Raw genomic sequence first — 25,200 nt, forward strand, 5'->3', positions numbered from 1 at the left:
AATTGTTGACCCGACTAATTTGAATCCACACCGGATAAGTTCACTAAGGAGAGTAAATTGTTGCCCATCAAGACAGTCTCATTTTTCATGACTTGAACTCTAAACCTTTGGTTATTTTGGTTGTTGGGGTGGGGGGGTGGGGGGGTTTCTCAATAATTCTACATACCCCTTGATGGTCAAATATTGATGTGTAACATCCCATATTTTAAAATTTAGGTATATCGCCATCTAAATGAAGTGCATTGTATTTTATCAAGGTTGACTAAATACATGGGAGATCTCCTTATGTTTTCTATCATTATCTATGATATTGAGAGCTGCATCTTTCTAGGCTAAATCTAGGCCAGAACGTTTGTTTTCCTTCCTAGACTATATAGTATACACAAAAGAAAGCGTATGACAAGGTCCCTACAGAGGTCCTATGGAGATGCTTGGAGTCAAAAGAGGGTGGCGGTCGCTTATATTAAGGTGATAAATGACATGTATGATGGAGCTAAAATTCGAGTTAGGATAGTGGGAGGCGACTCAGAGCATTTTTCGATTGTTATGAGGTTACACCAAGGGTCGGCGCTCAGCCCGTTCCTATTTGCCCTAGTGATGGATGCACTGACATACCGTATCCAAGGGGAGGTACCATGGTGTATGTTATTTGCTAACGATATCGTTCTGATTGATGAGACACGAGCCGGTATCAACGAGAGGATGGAGGTTTGGAGACAGACCCTCGAATATAAGAGTTTCAAGTTGATCAGGACTAAGACGAAATATCTAGAGTGCAAGTTCAGTGTCGAGCCAATGGAAGCAGGAGTGGACGTGAGGCTTAAATCACAGGTCATTCCCAAGAGGGGCATTTTCAAGTACCTTGGATGGTGATACAAGGGATGGCGAGATCGATGAGGATGTCACACACCTTATAGGGGTGGTGTGGATGAAGTGGAGTTTAGCATATGGAGTCCTGTGTGACAAGAAAGTATCGTCGATACTCAAAGGTAAGTTATATAGAGCGGTGGTTAGACCGACTATCTTGTATGGGGTCGAGTGTTGGCCAATTAAGGACTCACATATCCAGAAGATGAAAGTAGCGGAAATGAGGATGTTGAGGTGGATGTGCGGGCACACTACGATGGATAAGATTAGGAATGAAGATATTCGGGAGAAGGTGGTGTTATGTGTTTGCTATAATTTTCTTACCATATCTGGTTTTCCTATCTGTTGAAGGAAAGGCCAACATGTTTACCTTTATTGGGTTTTCATTCTTGTAGAAGGAAATTATAAGTCTCTCATATTTGGCTAGTCCTTTTTCGTGTAGGAAAAGGTTTGAACTTCTATAAATTGAAGCTTCATCCTTCTCATTCAACATCATCCACAATGTAGCCATATGGGGTTTGAGATTCGTGTTTAGGCGGAGAACTTTACGGGACAGGTGTTGGTGTGTCACTTGTGTTTGCCTCTTCGTGAGGTTGTTCTCTTGATATTTTGTACTCTCTTTTTATTATAGTGGATTGCTCATCTCCATTGTGGATGTAGGTCAGTTGACCGAACCACGTTACATGTTTGTGTATCTTTTGGTATATTTCTCTTTTGTTGTCTGATTTATCATTGATCAAGGTTTGCTTTGCTAGTTTCCGCATGACACCTAATTTTTTCGGTCCTAACAAGTGGTATCAGAGCGAGGTTGAAGACATGTTCATCTTGGAGGGTTCAGTTCTAGCCGTAATATATTTGACAATAATCGTAATTTTGTCTGAGAAATTTTACCGGTGTGCTACGCACGTTGAGACAAAGTTCGTGGTGGAGATTTGGAGATGCAACCTATTGATGGCTATGTGAAAGTGGATCAAGTTTATTTTGTCAGAAAATTCAGACCAAGGAGGAGAATTGTTACGTGTTTGCCATAATTTTCTTACCATGTTTGGTTTTCCTATTTGTTGAAGGAAAGGGCAATATGTTTACCTTAATTGGGTTTTCCTTCTTGTAAAAGGAAATTACAAATCTCACATATTTGGCTAGTCCTTTTTCTTGTAGGAAAGTGTATGGAGTTCTATAAATTGAAGATACATCCTTCTCATTCAACATTATCCATATTGTAGTCGTATGGGGTTTGAGAGTCGTGTTTAAGGGGAGAACTTTACGGGACTAGTGTTAGTGTGTCACTTGTGTTTGCCTCTTCATGAGGTTATTCTCTCAATATTTTATACTCTCTTTTTATATAGTGGATTGCTTATTTCCGCCGTGGGCGTAGGTCAGTTGACCGAACCATGTTAAATATTTGTGTCTCTTTTGGTAGATTTTTCTTTTGTTATCTGATTTATCGTCATTGAGGGTTTGCTTTACTAGCATGACACCTGATTTTTTCTGGTCCTAACAAGTGGTATCAGGGCGAGGTTCAAAACAGGTTCATCTTGACAGGTTTAGTTCTAGCCGCAACTTATTTGATGATAATCATGATTTTTATCTGAGAAATTTTACCATTGAGACATACTTTGTGTGGAGATTTAGAGATGCGACCTGTTGAAGATTTTGTGAAGAAGGTGGATCAAGTTTATTTTGTTAGAAAATTCAGGCCAAGGGGGAGAATTGTATGTGTTTGCCATGATTTTCTTACCATATTTGGTTTTCCTATCTATTGAAGGAAAAGGCAATATGTTTACCTTTATTGAGTTTTTCTTCTTGTAGAAGGAAATTATAAATCTCCTATATTTGGCTAATCCTTTTTCTTGTAGGAAAATATTTGCACTTCTATAAATTGAAGATCCATCATTCTCATTCAACAGCATTCACAATGTAGCCATATGGGGTTTGAGAGTCGTGTTTAGGGGGAGAACTTTATGGGACAAGTGTTAGTGTGTCACTTGTGTTTGCCTCTTCGTGAGGTTGTTCTCTCAATATTTTGTACTCTCTTTTTATATAGTGGATTGCTCATTTCCGCCGTGGACGTAGGTCAGTTGACGGAACCACGTTAAATATTTGTGTCTCTTTTGGTAGATTTATCTTTTGTTGTCTGATTTATCGTCGTTGAGGGTTTGCTTTACTAGCTTCCGTATGACACCTGATTTTTTTCGGTCCTAACAAGTGGTATCAGAGCGTCGTTCAAGACAGGTTCATCTTGGCAGGTTTAGTTCTAGCCAGAACCTATTTGACGATAATTATGATTTTTATCTGAAAAAATGACCGTTGAGACAAACTTTGTATAGAGATTTAGAGATGCAATCTGTTGAAGGTTATGTGAAGAAGGTGGATCAAGTTTATTTTGTAAGAAAATTCAGGCCAAGGGGGAGAATTGTTATGTGTTTACCATAATTTTCTTATCATATTTAGTTTTCCTATCTGTTGAAGGAAAGGGCAACATGTTTACCTTTATTGGGTTTTCTTTCTTGTAGAAGGAAATTATAAATCTCCTATATTTGGCTAGTCCTTTTTCTTGTAGAAAAAGGTTTACACTTCTATAAATTGAAGATCCATCCTTCTCATTCAGCAATATCCACAATGTAGCCATACGGAGTTTGAGAGTCGTGTTTAGGGGAAAACTTTATGGGACAAGTGTTAGTGTGTCACTTGTGTTTGCCTCTTCGTAAGGTTGTTCTCTCAATATTTTGTACTCTTTTTTTATTATAGTGGATTGCTCATCTCCGTTGTGGATGTAGGTCAGTTGGCCGAACCACGTTTCATGTTTGTGTCTCCTTTGGTATATTTCTCTTTTCTTGTCTGATTTATCGTTGATCAAGGTTTGCTTTGCTAGTTTCCGCATGACACCTGATTTTTTCGGTCCTAACAGGTGGTATCAGAGCGAGGTTCAAGACAGGTTCATCTTGGCAGGTTTAGTTCTAGCCACAACCTATTTGACGATAATCATGATTTTTATCTGAGAAATTTCACCATTGAGACAAACTTTTTGTGGAGATTTAGAGGTGCGACCTGTTGAAGGTTATGTGAAGAGGAGGATCAAGTTTATTTTGTTAGAAAATTCAGGATAAAGGGGAGAATTGTTTTATGTTTGCCATAATTTTCTTACCATATTTGGTTTTCCTATCTGTTGAAGGAAAGGGCAACATGTTTACCTTTATTGGGTTTTCCTTCTTGTAGAAGGAAATTATAAATCTCACATATTTGGCTAGTCCTTTTTATTGTAGGAAAATATTTGCACTTCTATAAATTGATGATCCATCCTTCTCATTCAGCAGTATCCACAATGTAGCCATATGAGGTTTGAGAGTCGTGTTTAGGAGGAGAACTTTACGGGACAAGTGTTGGTGTGTCACTTGTGTTTGCCTCTTCGTGAGGTTGTTCTCTCGATATTTGTACTTTTTTTTTATTATAGTGGATTACTCATCTCTGTTGTGGATGTAGGTCAGTTGGCCGAACCACGTTACATGTTTGTGTCTCCTTTGGTATATTTCTCTTTTCTTGTCTGATTTATCGTTGATCAAGGTTTGCTTTGCTAGTTTCCGTATGACACCTGATTTTTTCGGTCCTAGTAAGTGGTATCAGCGAGGTTCAAGTTGCGGGAAGTAAGACTTAGATGGTTCAGGCATGTTCATAGGAGAAGCCAGATGCCCTGGTAAGGAAGTGTGAGCGATTGAGTTTGGTGGGTACGAGGAGAGGTAGAGGGCGACCCAAGAAGTACTGGGGAGAGGTGATCAGGCAGGACATGGCGTGGCTTCAGATTACCGAGAACATGGCCCTAGATAGGAAGTTGTGGAGGTCGAGCATTAAAGTTGTAGTTTAGGGGGTAGTTGTGCATATCTCTACGGCGCTCCAGAGTGAGGCTAGTCTGATAGGATTTAGTCTTAGACTGCTAGTGGTTAATGTTTAGTTCACACCACTCTTTCGTTTCTCTTAGTACCGGGCTTTATCTACTGGTTATTATTTTGTTTTTCATCTATTTTCTGGTTCATATGATGTTGTTATGTTTTCTATGATATTTTATTGATGGTACTGATCTCTTTTCGTCGTCTTTTTGTCTTCTTGAGCCGATGGTCAATTGGAAACAACATCTCTATTATTTTTTTTATGACAATATGCATGAATGCATGAGTTATTCCTTTTTTTTTAAAAACAAAATTACTTACAGATTTCGTATATAGATGATAAGTTCATACTTTACTGATCGAACACGTAACCCGCAAACTATAATGTTAGTGTTAAGCTGTTAAGTGTTCAGCGTCAATTTATCTTGAGTTGCATGTTTAACTAACGAGATTTTTTCATTCCTATACACTATTTAAAACTTTATTACTCTAAATATTCATGTTTAGTAAATTACCCTACCTACACAAGTTTTATTTACAAAATATATTCGTTCCAGCATCAGATAGACATTGTAAAGCTCATCTCATGTTAAGTTTTCTTCTTCACTTCGACTCGGACCTTCCTTATTCATTTTCAGACTCTGTAATCAATTCAAATTATAAATGGGCTGATTATAGAACACTCCAAAGTTAAATCTTTACACATAAAAATAATTTCTTTATATAAAATTCATCGAGAGGTTGTGAGTTCGAGTCTCCCCAAGAGCAAGGTGAGAAGTTCTTGAAGGGAAGGATGTCGGGGGTCTATTTGGAAACAGTTTCTCTACCCTAGGGTAGGGGTAAGGTCTGCGTACACACTACCCTCCCCAGACCTCACTGAGTGGGATTATACTGGGTTGTTGTTGTTGTTGTTATATAAAATTCACGCTTCTTCTCCATGTTGATGCCAGAATTAATTCAAACTGCAAATGAGTCAACTGCCAAATACATAAAAATTAAATCTTTACCCATAACTTTAGTTATTTCCTTATATATTTGGTTTAGTGAATCTATTGCTAGAGATTCAAATTAACTGCAAATGGATCAGTGCGCAAAACACCTCAAATCAAATTTTTAGATATAGAAGTGATTTTCTTAAATCGAACTGGTTCCAAATTTTAAGGCCAAGAATCGATTCAGACAATAGCCCATTGCCAAATTATCTCAAAACCAAGTCTTCACTAATTCAAGTCGTTAATTTTGCTCTACGTCCAACAGGAATTACTTTTATTTATCTCTTTAGTCTTTTTATCCAACTATAAGGAAAAAGCGACAATTGTTGTTTGCAGTTTAATAATATTTTATTGTAACCCATAAGAAATGGCAAAATCATCGATAAGAAAACAGATATGGGAACTATGTTCATATAGAATCTCAATCTCAATAGGAGTATATTGATTGCATTTTTCAGTTTCTTGCTTTTATCTAAGTTTTTGCCCAGTACTTCAACCACCATATCCATATGGGAAAGTCATGAAAAAGCAACGGAATGCTGCTTATGAATTAGCAATCTCACATAGAACAGTTACTCAAAATGAGGAGGAGAAAATAAATGAATTGGAAGAAAATAGAAAAATAAAGCAACAAATCAGAGATAATATAAATTGGGAAATCACAGTAAATTTGGAGGAATTCACTATGTTGTTCAATTTTCATACAATATGTCTTTTGTATATTTTGTATCTGATTTATACATAGTAAAAACAAATTTCATATAACTAATTATATATTGTACAATTTATCTACAACTTATCTATAACTTTCACACATTATTTCTATCCAGTTAAATACAACTACAATAACATACAACTTAAATTCAAATTTTATACAAAATTTATACAATATGTCTTTTGTGTATTTTGTATCTAATTTATACATAGTAAAAATAAATTTCATACAGCTAATTATATATTATACAACTTATCTACAATTTTCATACATTATTTCTACTCAGTTATATACAACTACAATATCATACAACTTAAATATAATTTTTATACAATTTCAACTTTCATACAATAGTTAAATAAATAAAAAAAAATATATAAACAACATAATATAATTTTTCTACAATTTTACTACAATTTCGTAAATATAATGTATATCATGTCTTCTTCTTCTTCTTCTTCTTCGAGTTTCAATCTGAAATTCAGCCAAAACCAAGTCTAATCTTCACCAAAACCCCTCAAAATTGAGATATAAACTCCAAATCATATTCCCAATTGTTTGCAACAACACTCAATCCAAACAAATAATGATTTTTGAAACCCCAAATTTGAATTCAAAGCTTCAAAACTTTTTAATGGTTGTCAATGGTGGAGTTGCTGCTTTTTTTCTTTGCTTTACATTACTGAAATTAGGGATTGAGAGATAGAGAGAGACGTAGAGAGAATTCTCAATTCTTTACAACAACATCCAATTCAAACAAATAATATTTTTTGAAAACCCAAATTCGAATTCAAAGCTTCAAAGCTTTTTAATGGTTGTCAATGGTGGAATTGTAGGTGGGTGCAAGATACGTGGGGGAGAGGAGTGAGATGTGGAGAGAGAAACGTGGGGGAGTGGAAGATATGTTAGAGTAACTTTAGGACACTAATTATTATCATTAATAAATCCCTTAAAATGTACATAAATGGTAATTGGGTATAGAAAATATAATTATAGTAAAACTTGAGTAGGGAGGGTAATATATTTTCATATAGTGTATAGGAATATAAAAATTCCATAACTTTAACTCTTGTCTCTTGACCCGATTTGACTCAAATAATTTTGAGAAATTTTCATAAAGCACTATCTTTTGGTAGTAATTAGCCATCTATAGATATCATTTGTTATATTACGGATTATAGATACCTTTTGTGTGGTTATAAGATGTATTTGATGTATTTAAGCTATTGTATTCATGGATACAATAGCAAAAATAGGCGTGAATCTGGGAAGTCCAACTAATCAGTTGTTGTATTCGAGTGTGTTCGACTGTATTCATGGAGTGAAACATGGGATTACAGCTGGACAGATTATTGTATTCAACTATATTCGACTGTATTCACGACATGAAATAGGGGATTACACTGTTTTTAAAACGGAAAGTGAATCAATTACATAATAGACTCCTAATATAACTCAACAAACTTAATTATAACACAAATTTTGTATTTTCAATTATAAAGAAAATTCTCAACCAAAAAATTCCCCAAAAACATAGCAATCTTCAGAGAAATTATATAATACATTTGAATACATAAATTGTATTAATTAAAAAAACATATGAATACATTCATGGCATATAGCGAGGCAGTGAATATAATGAAATACATATAATACAGCGGGATACATTGAAATACAATGAAAAAAAGACAGTGAATACAATGAAATACATAGAATACAACGAGATATATTGAATTACAATGAAAAAAAAAGATAATGAATACAATAAAATACATGAAAATACATCATGATACATTAACAGAAAATCAAGTTGCTCAGCCCCAAACTCCGTCGTCTTTGTTCAAGAACAAACCCTAATTTCCGGCGAATCCGTCGTCGAGCAACGAAATAATCCACCTAGTATCCGGTCTACTATATCGTCTTCCACTTCGATTGAGGCCTTGTCATCGATTACCATTGAGAAATCCGTGCTTATTGTTTTCTTGATCTCACGTCAAGCAAAGGGATATTCAATCGCTTGAATTGTATGATATAGTCCACTGAACTGACGAGTTCATAAGGAACTGATGCAACTGAGAATTGCTTGTTTTGAGGGTCGTGTTCTTCTTCGTGCTCAACAGTTAGATCAGTCAAATTGGAATGTGAAAGGTCTGAAACTATATGCCCACCGTAGCTACATAAAAGGCGGACCTTGGTGGTAGAAGTGGGAAGAGGTGGCAGTCCAAGAGGAAATCCGTGGGGGTAGACGACGGAGGTGGGTCAATTTAGGCGTTAGTGGTGGCGGGGGATCTGGTATGTTAGGGAACAAAGCGTGAGAGAGGAAGTATGGGATTTTATTTACATTGAAAAATTTTAATAGTATGGGGGAAGAGAATGAGATGTATCAAAGTAGAGAGAGAAAGAAAATAATGTAACTGATTGCGATTGAATATCCCTTTGCTTGACGTGAGATCAAGAATTGCCTGTTTTTCTTCGTGCTCAACAGTTAGATCAGTCAAATTGGAATGTGAAAGATCTGAAACTATATGCCCACCGTAGCTGCATAAAAGGCGGACCTTGGTGGTGGAAGTGGGAAGAGTTGGCAGTCCAAGAGGGAATCCGTGGTGGTAGACGGCGGAGGTGGGTCAATTTAGGCGTTAACGGTGGCGGGGGATCTGGTATGTTAGGGAACAAAGCGTGAGAGAGGAAGTAAGAGATTTTATTTACATTGAGAATTTTAATAGGATAGGGGAAGAGAATGGGATGTATCAAAGTAGAGAGAGAAAGAAAATAATGTAACTAATTAGCGTACTTAGTGGCTTAGGGCTAAGAGGTAACCAAAATTAAATTTTTTGCTATAAACCTTAAAAGTTATCTATAGAATATAATTTTTTTAAATGATATTTATTTAAAATAAATAAGGTGTTAACATTTGCTATAGGAGGTAAAAATTCTAATAATTTTACACTATCAGTGAAAATCATATACCATCCGGCTACCTGTAAGTGATTTTTGAATAACCTACAGGATAAAATAGATAGTTATTTATAGCTAATTCCTTAAAAGAGATTTTTACACGGATAATCTTTTATTAATAATATTCTCACTAATAATATTACTTTTTGTTTATTAAAAACATTTTTTTATAAACAATTAATATAACATGTATTTTAAATTTATATTTCTTTAAATTCACACTTAAATACACATTATACCATGTATATAAGTAAACACAATCATTTAGATATGCAATAATGGATAATGCATAAAAATTTAGACAAATATTACAGTCGTATAATAATAAATCAAAATCCTTAAATCTACACACGCACATATATGAAAGAGGCAAATATTACACGAACGCAAGAATCACATGTTTCTCATAATACAACAGTTTATAAAATATCATTTGGAAATTCGATTTATGTAATTGTTACACTCAACAATAAACTAACTATTGAAGAATCTCTTTTCAAGTATGATCAATTTTTACAAGGCACTGATTTTTTTACCTTTTTTTTTTTGGGAAAATTCCCAAGAAAGCCCTCAGCCACTATTTTTCGGGTGCGCACTGGGTAACTTGCTCACTGTGCAATAGTTCACAAACCACACTTAAGATAGTGCGGACCACACTAGGCAAGCTTGGTGCGACAAGCTCTGACTGAGGAAGCTGCCGGTGAGGGGAATCGATTATAAGTCTCCCATATGAGAAACCACTCATCCAACTAACTCAGTCAACCCTTGTCGGTCGTTATTTCCCCTTGGTATATTCAAAGATACACGTTGTATACTTCAAAACTATCTGTTGTATTAAAAACACTTTTACACAGCTAGACAAAGTCTCGACTTTCTTACAGTGAGACAGTAATGTTGACATCAGAAACTCAGCCAAGCATCTTTCTCTGCACATAAATCCAGTACATATCTCTGTTCACAGTACTAATTACCTAGTGAGATAGTATACCACCAAAAACAGAACCACAAATGAGGCCACGAGTGTGAACATCCTTCGTCTTGATTTTGTCTCGAATACCTGAAAATCATGGAAACGGCTCAAACCAGCAACACATTTCATCAAGCCAAAATGGAACAAATGTCATCTACAGTAAATACCAATACCATCTTAAATTTATCCATGGTTCCAGCTAAAACACCCCTTGAAGAATCCATATCATTGCCCTGAATAGGCAAATCAGAAAAACTTGTATAATTGATCATACTTCAAAAGGATAAAGAATAAGATAAGTTACTTTATTAAGCTAAGCCGACCATTCTATCGAGCATCCGGTTATGAGTTTCCACCTCCTCATGTATATCCAGTGGCGGACTCAGGATTTTTATCAAGCGAGTTCAAAAACAAACATTAGAGGTCATATGTGAATAGCTAGTTTCGAACGCAGGACCATGTGGAAAATTTGAACCCTCTTTACCAACAGGCTAGGCATTTTACTTGTTTCAAGTGGGTTCAAAATTATATTTATACCTTTACTTGTCTGAAAACAGCAAAAATATACCTATATATACAGTGTTATTTTTCGATGAAGCGGGTTGATATGAACCCACTTGACTCCACATGGGTCCGCCCCTGTGTATATCACCTGTCAACTGTTGGTATAAAGCATTATCAGGACTAAAAGAGTGAATTTCACTAAGTTCAATATCTCATTATCAACTTCAATAGCGAGTTGTTTCACTTGATGTACACAACAACTCATTTAGAATGATAATAGCAGCAGGGAAACAAAAACTAAAGGACTCCAATACTTAAGTTGCGCCAGAAGAGAAGAACAGGTTTTCTCTAACCTATTGAACAATCACCAAAAATCACACATTCTCAAGATAACTCGATGGAGAAATCAGGAACCTCTTAGTGCCAGCTTTTAAAGATTTGTGTGATTATCTTTCTTTCTTTCTGAGTAATTACACAAAAAAGAACAACTTCTAAGAGAATGTGCTCAAGGTGACAAATTCTAGGATCTTATAGAAGAAGTTCTACACATGGTATAATCAAATTTTCCCAGTGGTAATCTTGAGAGAGCAAGATCCTCGACACCCAAGAGCATCAGTCATTATGATGAACAAAAATATAAAGAGGAAAGTGTGTGTGTGTGTATATTTACAAATAAGAGTGGCAAACGAACGGGTCGGGTCGGATATGGTTCGGTTTGAAAACGGATAAATTATCTGACCCGATCTATATTTAATACGGATAAAAAAGGGGTTAACCGGCGGATAACATAAGTAACCATATTATCCATGACTTCTTGCATATGATCACCTTTGGGAGAATTCTTAGTCTCCCTAATTTGAGTAACTCCCAATTTGAGGCTTTACAAATATAAAAGTTAGACTCATTGATTACCCATTAGTTACTCATTGGTTATTCATTTTCTAAATGGATAATATGGTTATTATCCATATTTGACCTGTTTTTAAAAAGTTCATTATCCAACCCATTTTTTAGTGGATAATATGGGTGGTTAATTATTTTATTTTAACCATTTTGCCACCCTTATTTACAAATACAGTCGTCAGTTAAGTTCCAACCATTTAGACAAGAGGGGTTGCTTTGATGGTAAGCAACCTCCACTTCCAACCAAGAGGTTGTGAGTTCGAGTCTCCTCAAGAGCAAGGTGGGAAGTTCTTGGAGGGAAGGATGCCGGGGGTCTATTTGGAAACAGCCTCTCTACCTCAGGGTAGGGGTAAGGTCTGCGTACACACTATCCTCCCCAGACCCCACTAAGTGGGATTATACTGGGTTGTTGTTGTTGTTGTTGTTGTTGTTGTCGTCAGTTAAGTAAAGCAACAGCCTCCAGTAATGAAAGAGTATTTATAAGTTATCTCATCTCAAATAGTTGGCTTCCTAAAGGTTGCACCATTGAAGCCTCAGTCAACCCTTGACACCCATGACCAAGGGTGTATACTTCAGTGAGGACAACCAACGAAATTCTGTATTGCAACTTAACCCATAAACATTGACCATATAAAAACTCAAATGCTGGCTCAAAAAAAACTAAGAGCTTTCAGGTAAGAAAAACTTACTCTTTTGAGCATATTAACTCTATCTTGCAACCCATCTATTGCCCCCTCATTCTCTTGTTCATCAATTTCGCGCGAATCATACGATGAAGAAGCCCTAATACCACCTTCCTCAATTCCATCAAATAGAGCAGCTCTACTGCTACGTTCCCTGAATTCAAGGATTATCAATGAATTCCAAGAAAGCTGGATGCAAAGAAGATTAAACTACACATCGCAAAAAGCGGTTTCGATAGTAAGAAGATTTCCCACCCGCACATCCATACAAGGAACAGGCACAGAGGACAGGAGCAAGTTAAAGGTAAAGGTAAAAAACTAGCACGGCCGACAAGGCCAATATGACATAGGAGAGGGGCTAGTTTATGCAGTGGACAAATGTCAAGGTACGATACTAAAATTGGATCAAGCCTGAACCGCATATTTACATCTCATACCATTTAAAAAGAGATGTAAATATGTTGTAAAATTGAGTCGAGGGTCCTCCAAAACAGCCTCTCTATCTTCACAACGTAGGGATAAGGTCCGCGTACACACTACCCTCTCCAAACCCTACTTGTAGGATTGCACTGAGTCTTGTTATTGTTGTACCATTTAAAAAGAGGAAAAGGCAGGGTGATAACAATCCCACACACACAAAAACAACAATTCGCGTCCATTTAAGGGCTCTAGAACATAGTCTTTCAGAAATTCTGAGGTTGAATGAGTGATAGCTAGCACCAATAGGAGTAGAAAAAGCTAAACCAACCTGATCTTATATTATGACACATTCTAAAATCTAATGCTCTTTTCCACCTCGAGAAACTAGCAAATTTGAGCTATTATAATCTCCAATGCACGAACAACAACAACAACTTAGTATAATCCCACTTAGTGGGGTCTAGGGAGGGTAGTGTGTACGCAGACCTTACCTCTACCCCGGGTAGAGAGGCTGTTTCCAAATAGACTCCCGGCATTCTTCCCTCCAAGAACTTCCCACCTTGCTCTTGGGAGACTCGAACTCACAACTTCTTGGTTGGAAGTGGAGGTTGCTTACCATCAAAGCACATAAATAGGGTTAAAACTAGACGGTTCACAAACCTTCGCGAATTCATATCTATCTATTCAAGTTGAAACTCCGGCTGATGTGAATTTTTTTGCGGTGAATCAGAAGCTGCGAATCTGTAAGTTTATCACAATATTTGGTCACTAATTTTGCAATTAAAATTCAATGAAAAACGAACGATCAATTGAAAATTCGTGAAATTTTGAATTTTGAATTCTAGGTTATGGATGTTACAGATCAATTAAAATTTCTAATCATGAAAATGACAAAAAGACAGATGCGCCGGAATATTTACCTGGAGCTGAACGATAAACGCCGTCAGCGTTGGCATTAACGAAGCTTCACATGTTCAAATTCGTCGAGAAAAAAATAAATAAAATTCAAATTGACTACTCCATGATTTAAGTGTTTAAGTCACCTAATAATGTTATTTTGAAATCATTTGCTTTAATTTAAAAGAAATAATTTTGAAAATCCTTTTGAATTTTACTACTAATTCATGTACGAGTTACCGTAGTAATGTTGTTCTCAAATTCCTTATTAATATGATTATTTCAATAAACCATTTAACTAAGGCATAAAGTTGTTACACCTCCAAAGAAAAATGAGAAAATTAAAGGATTAAAATACTTTGATAAAACAATTTATTCGCAATAAAAAAAAAAATCAACAATGACAATATAGAAGGCGCAGAGGAGTGATTATATAGCCAAGACATATAGGTAACAATACCGGTGATATTGTCCCCTTATTTGTACTGTTCCTAATTGTTGTATTTTCTGTTCTTTTTTTTTTAATAATAAAAAAATAGCCCTAGGCGCTTGCCTAGGGGATTGCTAAAAAAAAAAAATCACAAAAATCTACATTAAAGAGTATTATTACCAAATTCTATTCCAAAGTAGAAGCATCATGGCTATATACAGGATAACAAAAGGTCACTTTAGCTCTATATTGCTGGCTAAACCAGTTAAAACCACATTAAACTGTACTAAATAGCAAGTTTGTAGCCAAATTCTGCAGACTCAGTCAATGTATTGCAACAATCTAGTTAAACAAACTATCATTTACAGACTCAAGTTGAAAACTCGGGCCGAATTCAACGTCCCTTGCACCTTGCTTCTCTCAGTTTGCTTCAGCTATTCTTGTGCGTATTGATTCAGCATTTGATACCTCGCTAACACTGTAACGAAAACAAAAAATAATGACATCAAGCTCCTAAGATTTATGAGACAGCATACAATACTTAAAAGGGCCATCAAGCACAGTGGCGGATTCAAGATATAAACTTGATCGCTTCAACGTTTAAGGTTCTTAACACCGATTATATTGTACTTTTGAAATTATGGTTCGGATTTTTAACATGTCTTGAAATTTTAGTTTTATGTCACGCCCACAAACACATCCACCTCTTATCAAAGCCTCTTTTCAACCAAGAATGATGTGTGTGCGTGTTTGGTGGGGGGGAGGGGTAAGCCAAGGAAGAACCAAAGCTTACCACAAGAGAAGATCCCCACTAGATGCCACCTTTTCATGGATCCATTCAGGAGCTATTTTTAGCAATAACCGGAGTTGCTCTTCAACTTCTCCTGCAAAGAAAGAAGACAAAGGTTTCAAGTCAGAAGCAACTTCAAAATGTCAAAGCACTCCACGTATTTACACAATTATCAACCACCAGACTTACTTCTATCAGTAATCTCTAGATGGCTTGAAAGTACTTTGTGCATAAGCTCCTCTTTAGTAATCACAGAACGTTTAATTGATTGAAATAGGAAGTAAATCATGTCGAAGAACTTAGGTAAGCTCGAAATCATTTTCTTGCGCCATTTTGCTTGGGATATAGCTGGATCTTTCTCCTCTAATTGTTTTTGCTCCTTTTCTCTGATCTGCAGATCCATGAAACATTTAGCCGCTAACCTTTAGAAGTAGACCAAGAAATATAGATTTCTAATTTCCTCAGTTCAATGGATCAAATTGTTATGATTTAATGATGTCCTGCAAAATTAGTCAACTTGGAAGAAAGTTCTTTTGTGTCTTACCGATTGCAGAAGATTCTCAGGAAGAATGTCAAAGAATTCATCATCTATTGATGATTCTCTACTATCGATGACTTCAGTAACTTTTGAACTCTTCACAGGAGTATCAAAGGTCAATGACCTAATACGAGGAGGGCGCCTAACTAGCTTTTGTGGTGATTCAGTTTTCTCTCCATCCGGACTCATATAACATCTCTTGGAAGGTTGGAGCACAGGTGTAGAAGTCATCAATTTTGCTGGTGTAGATGTATGTTTTACTGGAGTTTCTTCAGCACTTAATAAAGACGACCCATATCCAACCTTCATGTTTTTTAATGGAGTTGCGGGTAGAGGAGATGGTGGTAAAGTACCAGAAAGAACCACTCGTGTTGAGAATTTTGCTCCGCTAGTTTGTGTCGAAAGCAATTTGGAAGGAGTTTTATCGGCAGATGTAAAGGTGTGGCTCTCAGAGGAATTTTTGGCAATCTGGGGTTCTGAGACTGGACGAAGTGAAGAATGAGGAACTGTTTGAAGTTGCTCGGTATCTTCTGCTTTAGCAATAGATGCTCGATGAGAAAACGATTTCCTGAAAGACTGAGACAGGTGCGATGCAGCTGCTGCCCGCTGCTGCATTGAAGCAATCGGTGTCTCTCCCATTAACTGTGGGACTGCAGGTGGTGTTGATGAGTTTGTTAAGAGCTCTTGTTTTGAGTCACCGAATGCTCCCGGTAGTGCTTCCTCAGGAATGTCATCTCCCTGAATTCAGAAATAGCATTCGTTAAAAACACTAGTTTTGTGGAGAAAGCAAAACATCTAAATATCACTAATTCTTTTCACCTTCTTTTGGAGGAATTCGGGAAGCAAAAGATATAAGGCAGATAAGGGATATCGCAACACTTGTTTTGTTAACAATACAGAGGATTATTGGTACGCTTCGAATTAACATTGTCTCACAAAGCTAGCTTAAGATCTCAAACTATGCTGATGGTCTCAAGACGACTTAGATTTTGAAATCTATAAATACTAAATATAAGAAACACGTAACTTGGGCCTATAGGATAATAAAAAATGTACTCTCAACATACCATTGCAAAGCAATTTCTCGATTGTCAAAACTTGCACAAGTTAAAAATCTCTATCTTACCTCAGGGTGGGATTTAAAGAAATCTAAAAGCCGAGCGCGGAAGACTTTCTCCAGTTGTACAGTGCCACTAGTGGATTTCAGCTTTTCATCAACTTCAACTGCATTAGCATTTAATGTAATATGAAGATCCGGCTTCATACAGTAAGTGCGTTCATCATGCACAAGGATCTTCTGGATCTCAATAGCCTCAGGTAAAAGAAACTTCAGCTGCGCCAAGTGAGTGTAAGTAAACCTCCTGCACGTTTAACACAGAGCCACAGAATTAGGGAATTAGCAATAATTGATAGAGGAAATCGTCAACAAAAATGGCTGAGTACATAAACAGGCACATAATACATAAACATGCCCTCAAATTTGGCCTCTGCCGGCAACTATGCCCTCCAACTTTGAGTGTGCACCACGAAGCACATCTAACTTGTCTCCACTTTGTTAGTTGAACACTCCAACTTACAAAATGATCATCTAGACACCTCCAAAATGTATGCGTCACGTCAGCATTTGTGTTTACTTGTTCACCTTTATACAAGTTGAGGTACCTACTTGTTCACACCCAAAGTTGGAAGGCATACTTGCCAACTGAGGCCAAGTTTGAGGGCCTATTTATGTATTTTGCCAAAATGTATTCAAAATATTCATTTGCTTACCTATCTGTTAGACACTCCACTTTGGTACTAATATTTGTAAATGTCGTCGAAGAACCCTTCAATCGCAGCAACCGAATCGAATTATTCAAGCTTCTGAAGAATTCTTCCAACAATTCATACCTACACAAACACACTAATATTAAAACCAAAAAACAGAAAACATTGGAAAATCCCAGCTCTGAAAATCTGAAAACGAGGACAGATGGAACTTTACGCCAGCAATCTAGGCGCAGCCGCACCGGGTATGAGCCTCTTCAAACCGGGTTATTTCTATTGATTCGATGATTGAGGACACACAGACCGGTAAAACAGCAGTAGCCACAGATACGATCTACTACATCTCAATTTATTAAACTAGTTGTAGTCCACTCAAATATATATTTCTGAATTTTTTTAATATATCTGTATATATATACATACAGAGGCCGGTGCATTTTAGCTTCACCAATTCAACAGAACCCTATGTATATTTTAGTAAAATTTACAAAAATTCAATAAATATCTCATTCTGATTATTGGGTGCAATCATCGTCAATATACACTAGTTAAAATTCTAGATCCATCTCTATCCAATAACACATAATATAATGTACATAATGCAACACTCAAAAATTAAATAAAAATAATAAAAAACTTACTTTTCTGGTAGCTTTACTGGGTCGACAGCCTTCTTTGCTTTAACTGCCGGGGACTTCCCGGAGCTCAATGAGGCATCAGCCTGTGAAATCGGGTGGGTCGGGTCGGGTTTCCGGAGTTTCTGGGCGGCTTCCCGGACTTCTTTTAAAGAAAGCGCGGCACTCCGATTCCGAGTCCGACGAGGAGGAATGATGGGCTTCTCAGGGGTTTTCGAGCTCCATGGATCAAGAGACGGAGCCCCGGAAACAACCGGGTCGGATCCCATTTGAAGTTTCTTCTTTGACTTGAATGTACCCAAGATCGAAGAAGCTTCACTAGACTCCATCGAAGAGAAAACTGAAAATAAATAAATTAAAATTAAAAGCAATTTGCTTAGGCAAATGAAGAAATTAGAGGGGAAAGTTGAAGAGACTGAAGATGACGGCGTGGGGTAAGCTATATATACAGTAGGAATTTTTTGGCGGGGTTGCTGACGTGGCTACAATGCCAGGTAGGAATTGGCGCCAATTCCCGGGAAAGCTGAGGTGGAGGATGATGTGTCTACCTTGCCAGGTCAGATTTAGCGCCAAATTTCGGTAATGGGAAAAGGCCCGTGGGCCGTATTTAGTGAACCTTAGATTGTTGTAATTTGGTATATATGGACCGTTGCAATTCTTTTTCTTTATTTCTCTTTTTAATAAAATAAATTTCTTTGTTTGAAGATAGAGTTATTATTTATTAAGCAATTAAATATTTTGTAATTGGAAATAAATGAAAGAACGGTGTTTGAATTACAATGTTTTTTTTATGTATGAAGTAGAGTTATCGATTATTTTTAAAAAAATAAACCAAAGTCTGTTCTTTTCATTTATTTTTAATTACAAATACGATTGATTGAGCACGAGGGAATTGTTGAATGGCAGAAATCCCACATCGGTGAAGTACCAATTTTGGTTGGTACTTCACCCTATAAAAGGAGGCCTAATGTTTAGGATTTAGACATACCTCTCATTTGCCTTTTTATTTTCTTAAGGCATTTGTATCTTCTCTCTTTAGTATTATTTCACTTGTATTTTTGGAGTGGAATAAAATATTGGTTGTGTCCGAGGAGTAGGCAAAATTGGCTGAACCTCGTAAATTCTGGTTTTCTTTTATTATTGCTTTATTGTCTTATTTATTATTTGGTGGCTATCATAATTTTTGGTATAGTAGTTGTGACTTATTCACACTATATACATTTGGCTTCCGCAACAATTGGTATCAGAGCCAAGGCACCGTCTAAGTATGCTTTGTGGTTGCAGCATAGTCTGATCTTCCACATCAGAAAAGATTTATCTTGGTAACTGAGTCAAGGTTCTGTCTGAGTATGCTCTGTGGTTGCAGCTTAGTCTAATCTTCCACACCAGAAAGGAAATAATCTTGATTTTTGTCGTAAGCTATTAAATAATATTTGTCTCACAGATTCCCATCTTCGTTATGACAAGAAGAATCTACATCAAGTGTCAACAATACGTCATCGTTAGCATCTTCGCTTATGACAAGAATTGTGTCAAATGCGAAATTTGAGAGATAAATTTTTGACGGATCAGGACATTTTGGGATGTGGTAAGGCGAGGTTCTAGATGTCGTTTTTCGACAAGGGCTAGATCTTGCCATTGAAGAAAAAAGACCAGATGTTATTGGAGAAGAAGATTGGAGAATTATCAACCGTGTTGCTTGCGGTACCATTCGATCCTACCTTGCTAGAGAGCAGAAATATCCATACACAAAGGAAACTTCTGCAAGTAAATTATGGAAAGCACTGGAGGATAAATTTTTGCAGAAAAACAGTCAAAATAAATTGTACATGAAGAAGAGACTGTTTCGCTTCACCTATGTTCCTGGTACCACAATGAACGAACATATCACCAGTTTCAATAAGTTGGTCACAGATTTGCAAAATATAGATGCAACTTTTGATGACGGTGACTTGGCCTTGATGTTATTGGGGTCACTTCCTGATGAGTACGAGCACCTTGAAACTACTCTACTCCATGGGAATGACAAAATTTCTCTCAGAGAAGTTTGTTCAACTTTGTATAGCTATGAACAAAGAAAGGGAGAAAAACAAAAGGGCAGAGAAGGAGAAGCATTGGTTGTGAGGGGTCGTCCTCAAAATCAAATGAGGACAAAGAAGGGAAGATCCAAGTCAAGATCTAAACCCAGCAAAGATGAATGTGCCTTTTGTCGAGAAAAGGGGCACTGGAAGAAAGACTGTTCGAAGTTGAAGAATAAGGCCAAAAATAACAATGGAAAGGCCATTATGGATTCAAATGTAGCTGATTGTGATGATTCAGACTTCTCATTAGTTACAACAGAGACATCAACATCATCAGACGTATGGTTGATAGACTCGGCTTGTAGCTATCATATGTGTCCCAACAGGGACTGGTTCGTGGAATTTCAAGAAGGAGAATATGGAGTCATCCACACAACGGATAACAGCCCTCTTACCTCATATGGCATTGGTTCAATACGATTAAGGAACCATGATGGAATGATCAGAACATTAACAGATGTTCGATATGTACCGGATTTGAAGAAGAATCTCATCTCTGTGGGAGCCCTAGAATCAAAAGGGTTCAAAATCATTGCAGAAAATGGAGTGATGAGAGTATGCTCCGGTGCACTAGTGGTAATGAAGGCTAATCGGAAGAATAATAATATGTACCGCTATCGTGGCAGTACAGTTATTGGGACAGCGACAGTAACATCCAGTGACGACAAAGAGGCAGAAGCAACCAAGCTATGGCACATGCGCTTGGGACATGCTGGAGGAAAATCCTTGAAAACTCTATCAGATCAAGGATTGTTAAAAGGAGTAAAGGCTTGCAACTTGGAGTTTTGTGAGTATTGTGTCAAAGGGAAACAGACAAGGGTTAAATTTGGTACAGCGATCCATAATACTAAAGGCATTTTGGATTATGTACACTCTGATGTTTGGGGTCCTTCCAAAACACCTTCATTGGGTGGGAAGCACTATTTTGTAACCTTTGTTGATGATTTTTCTCGAAGAGTGTGGGTGTATACAATGAAAAACAAAGATGAAGTGCTGGGAATTTTTCTCAAATGGAAGACGATGGTGGAGAATCAAACAGGCAGGAGGATCAAGTGTATTCGCACAGACAATGGAGGTGAATACAAAAATGATCATTTTAATAAGGTCTGTGAAAATGATGGCATCGTCCGACACTTCACTGTTAGATATACACCACAACAGAATGGAGTGGCAGAACGTATGAACCGGAACTTGTTGGAGAAGGTACGGTGTATGTTGTCCAATGCTGGCTTGGGCAAAGAATTTTGGGCTGAGACAATTACATATGCATGCCACCTCATTAATCGTCTACCATCTGCTACTATTAATGACAAGACACTATTTGAAAAATGGTATGAAAAGCCTGCTGTAGATTATGACTCTTTGCACGTGTTTGGCTCAACTGCATATTATCATGTGACAGGGTCAAAATTGGATCCAAGGGAAAAGAAGGCTATTTTTATGGGAATTACTTCTAGAGTCAAAGGATATCGCTTATGGTGTCCTATGACAAAGAAAGTAATATTCAGCAGGGATGTTACCTTTGATGAATCTCCTATGGTAAATAAGGTAACAGAAGATACCAAACAAAATGAAAATGCTTCTAAGCAGGTGGAGTTTGAGGGAAAATTTATTTTTCCTACACAAGAAGCAGAGGAGGGAACAAATGAAGATTATCCTCTGGAAGGAGAGCCAGTAGAGGAGATTTCAACTCAGGAACCTCAACAACAACTTGAATCAATAGCAACCAGCAGGCCAAAAAGGACAATAACGAAACATGTTCGTCTTATAGAGACGGTTGCTTGTGCAACCTCAATTGTAGTTGATGATGTTCCTACCACTTATAAAGACGCAATCCAAAGTTCAGAAGAAGATAAGTGGAGGATTGCCATGAATGATGAAATACATTCCCTTCATCAGAATCATACATGGAGATTGGCCAATCTCCCGAAGGGAAAGAAAGCAATTGGGTGCAAATGGGTATTTGCAAAGAAAGAAGGATATCCTAACCAAGAAGATGTTCGCTACAAAGCAAGATTGGTGGACAAAGGATATGCTCAAAAGGAGGGAATTGATTACAATGAAGTATTTTCTCCAGTTGTAAAACATTCCTCCATTAGAATTATGTTGGCTTTGGTAGCACAGTTGGATTTGGAACTAGTTCAGATGGATGTAAAAACTGCATTTTTACATGAAAACTTGGAGGAGGAAATCTACATGACTCAGCCAGAAGGATTCAAAGTTGTTGGAAAAGAAAATATGGTGTGCAAACTTGAAAAATCGTTGTACGGATTGAAACAATCTTCTAGACAATAGTACAAGCGATTTGACGAGTTTATGTTGCGGCAAGGGTACAAGAGAAGCAAATACGATCATTGTGTATATTTGCGCAAGCTTAAAGATGGTTCCTTTGTATATCTTCTCCTATATGTTGATGATATGTTGATAGCTTCCAAGAATTTGGAAGAAATTGATAAGTTGAAAATTCTACTGAAGAAGGAGTTCGAGATGAAGGATTTGGGTGAGGCAAAGAAAATTCTTGGCATGGAGATAATAAGAGATAGACGTTCAAAGAAACTCTGTTTATCTCATAAAAAATATTTGAAAAGAGTACTACAACGTTTTGGCATAGATGAAAAGACTAAGTCAGTTAGTACTCCACTTGCTCCCCATTTTAAGCTAAGTAATACTATGTCGCCCAAGGATGAAGCTAAACGAGAGTATATGTCAAAGGTATCATACGCAAATGTTGTTGGTAGCTTGATGTATGCAATGGTCTGTACGAGACCTGGCATTTCACAAGTTGTTGGAGTTATTAGCAGATATATGCATAATCCAGGAAATGAGCATTGGCAAGCTGTGAAGTGGATTCTGCGGTATATTCATAATACTGTAGATGTTGGGTTAGTTTTTGAGCAGGAAGGCAATCAGTATGTAGTTGGATATTGTGACTCAGATTTTGCGGGTGATCTGGACAAACGAAGATCAACTACTGGTTATGTGTTTACTTTTGCAAAAGCACCAGTTAGTTGGAAGTCTACTTTGCAGTCAACAGTTTCTTTGTCTACAACAGAGGCAGAGTACATGGCTATTACAGAGGCTGTGAAGGAGGCAATTTGGCTTCAAGGGTTGCTAAAGGAGCTTGGTGTTGAACAAAAAAATATCACAATTTTTTGTGATAGTCAAAGTTTATTCAATTAGCGAAGAACCAAGTTTATCATGCAAGGACTAAGCACATTGATGTTCGGTATCATTTCGTACGAGAAATCATAGAAGAAGGTGGAGTCAAGGTGAAAAAAATTCATACTACAGAGAATCCTGCTGATATGCTGACAAAAGTGGTAACTGCGGTCAAGTTTCAACATTGTTTGGATTTGATCAACATTGTTGAACACTGAAGATTGAAGATGAAGACACAACTAAAATTTTGTTATTGAGAGAAAATTGAAGATGTGAAATTTTGCCAAGGTGGAGATTTGTTGAATGACAGAAATCCCACATCGGTGAAGTACCAATTTTGGTTGGTACTTCACCCTATAAAAGGAGGCATAATGTTTAGGATTTAGACACACCTCTCATTTGCCTTTTTATTTTCTTAAGGCATTTGTATCTTCTCTCTTTAGTATTATTTCACTTGTATTTTTGGAGTGGAATAAAATATTGGTTGTGTCCGAGGAGTAGGCAAAATTGGCTGAACCTCGTAAATTCTGGTGTTTCTTTTATTATTGCTTTATTGTCTTATTTATTATTTGGTGGCTGTCATAATTTTTGGTATAGTAGTTGTGACTTATTCACACTATATACATTTGGCTTCCGCAACAGGAATAAAGGTCAAAGCTCGAGGGCAAAAGGGGTCGAGCTTCTATGGTGAGCAAGGATTGTATAACGATATTTTATATATGCAGCGGAATCAAAATAATAATTCTATCAAAATCTAGCTACGTTTATAATTGTTATAGACTTAAATAAGAAAGCATGAATAATAATGTGGCTTCCGACTTATAAATCGTATTTGCTAAACTGAATCCGAATAATAAATCGCATCCCTAAATTCGAATTATAAATCTTTCATTCAAATGCGACTTGTAAATGGCATTTCTTATATGCGATTTATAAATCGCATCCCTAAATTCGAATTATAAATCTTCCATCCAAATGTGACTTACTTACTTAGACTCCAACTTATATATTGCATTCTCTAAATGTGACTTACTTAGACTCTTGAGTCTCCAACTAAGACAAGAGCAAACATGGAAATAAGGGAAGGCTTGCGGCTAGTGGCGGAGCCGGGATCTCCATAAAGAGGAAAAATAAGTTAAAAAAGATTGCAACGAGTGGGAATTGAACCAATGATCTTACAAATATTTTAAACTCCCTTCACCACTAATCTATGCTTATGGGCTATGTCAAGGAGTTTCAAAACATAATATATAGAGTTAAAAAATAGATTTTACTTTGTATATACGGTCAAAGTTGTTGGCTAAAGCACCTATTTGGCTTAAGGATTATGTCACTACTAAGATACCTGGGAAGAACAACTATCCTATCTCAAACCTTGTAAGTTATGACCACCTGTCTCCAACCTATAAGTCATACCTACAAACAGGCAATGGACCAAGAAATCAAAGTTCTTGAAAGACAACAATACCTAGGAAGTAGTGGATCTACCTTCAAATAAGTAGGCTATTGGATCAACATGGGTCTATAGGATCAAATATAAGGCCAATGGTGAAGTATAAAGATTTAAGACTAGATTAGTAGCGGGGACAGCTCAATAAAATAAGAGGTCTAAAGCCAAAACTTAAGAAGAATTGTATGGTCTTGACAAATTTTCTTTCAAGTTCTTAAGTTTTCTTTTAAGTATTCCACAATATAACATTGTCTAATATTTTAAAATTTTGAATTAAATAATTTATATATTCATATCTACTAATGAAATATTTGATAACTAGAACTAATGTAGTGTATTGAGACAAAATTTTAATGTTAACTTAAAAAAACCTTACTAATATAAATAATTATAACCAATGGAAAAAGTTTTGGGGCCTTTGACTCATGGAGGCCTAAAGAAGAAGCTTTAGTGACCTTACCCTAGAGCGCAAAAGGATACACTCAACAAGAGAATTTGGATTACCATGATACATTCTCTCCTATGGCGAAAATGTAGTGACTGGTGACTTATTTGAAGAAGTA

The 25,200-nt window shown here is 36.7% G+C and overlaps 2 protein-coding genes across 3 annotated transcripts; both read right to left on the reverse strand.

Moving 5' to 3' along the window:
- Positions 1-9,990: 9,990 nt before the first annotated feature.
- On the reverse strand, positions 9,991-14,020 carry LOC142174708 (bet1-like SNARE 1-1). Of its 2 annotated transcripts, XR_012703739.1 has the most exons (6): positions 13,811-14,020; positions 13,551-13,631; positions 12,477-12,624; positions 10,949-11,039; positions 10,554-10,613; positions 9,991-10,467 (listed from the first exon to the last, which is right to left on the reverse strand). XR_012703739.1 is itself a non-coding variant. In XM_075240802.1 (5 exons), exons 2-5 carry the CDS (start codon positions 13,562-13,564, stop codon positions 10,378-10,380), a joined length of 312 nt encoding a protein of 103 aa, XP_075096903.1. In that variant the 5' UTR covers positions 13,565-13,631; positions 13,811-14,005; the 3' UTR covers positions 9,991-10,377. The 2 variants fall into 2 exon arrangements, 1 of the variants encoding a protein (XP_075096903.1); XM_075240802.1 differs by lacking the exon at positions 10,949-11,039 and having other exon boundaries at positions 13,811-14,005.
- Positions 14,021-14,376: 356 nt separating this feature from the next.
- On the reverse strand, positions 14,377-18,348 carry LOC142179373 (CDT1-like protein a, chloroplastic). Its single transcript, XM_075249104.1, has 7 exons — positions 17,954-18,348; positions 17,316-17,435; positions 16,672-16,906; positions 15,552-16,283; positions 15,197-15,398; positions 15,011-15,101; positions 14,377-14,695 (listed from the first exon to the last, which is right to left on the reverse strand). Exons 1-7 carry the CDS (start codon positions 18,274-18,276, stop codon positions 14,638-14,640), a joined length of 1,761 nt encoding a protein of 586 aa, XP_075105205.1. The 5' UTR covers positions 18,277-18,348; the 3' UTR covers positions 14,377-14,637.
- Positions 18,349-25,200: the final 6,852 nt, after the last annotated feature.

This window comes from Nicotiana tabacum, chromosome 3 (genome assembly GCF_000715075.1).
Source record: "Nicotiana tabacum cultivar K326 chromosome 3, ASM71507v2, whole genome shotgun sequence".
NCBI lineage: Eukaryota > Viridiplantae > Streptophyta > Magnoliopsida > Solanales > Solanaceae > Nicotiana > Nicotiana tabacum.

What these genes read in the sequence shown, in the direction of transcription:
- LOC142174708 (XM_075240802.1), bottom strand. An exon ending in GAGTTAATATGCTCAAAAGA is followed by an intron (nt 10,614 to 12,476) that starts GTAAGTTTTTCT and finishes TTGCCTATTCAG; the next exon opens with GGCAATGATATGGATTCTTC. An exon ending in CCATGGATAAATTTAAGATG is followed by an intron (nt 10,468 to 10,553) that starts GTATTGGTATTT and finishes CATGATTTTCAG; the next exon opens with GTATTCGAGACAAAATCAAG.
- LOC142179373 (XM_075249104.1), bottom strand. Translation starts at nt 18,276, where the DNA reads ATGGAGTCTAGTGAAGCTTCTTCGATCTTGGGTACATTCAAGTCAAAG. An exon ending in TCTTTAAATCCCACCCTGAG is followed by an intron (nt 16,284 to 16,671) that starts GTAAGATAGAGA and finishes TTCTGAATTCAG; the next exon opens with GGAGATGACATTCCTGAGGA. An exon ending in CTGAGAATCTTCTGCAATCG is followed by an intron (nt 15,399 to 15,551) that starts GTAAGACACAAA and finishes ATGGATCTGCAG; the next exon opens with ATCAGAGAAAAGGAGCAAAA.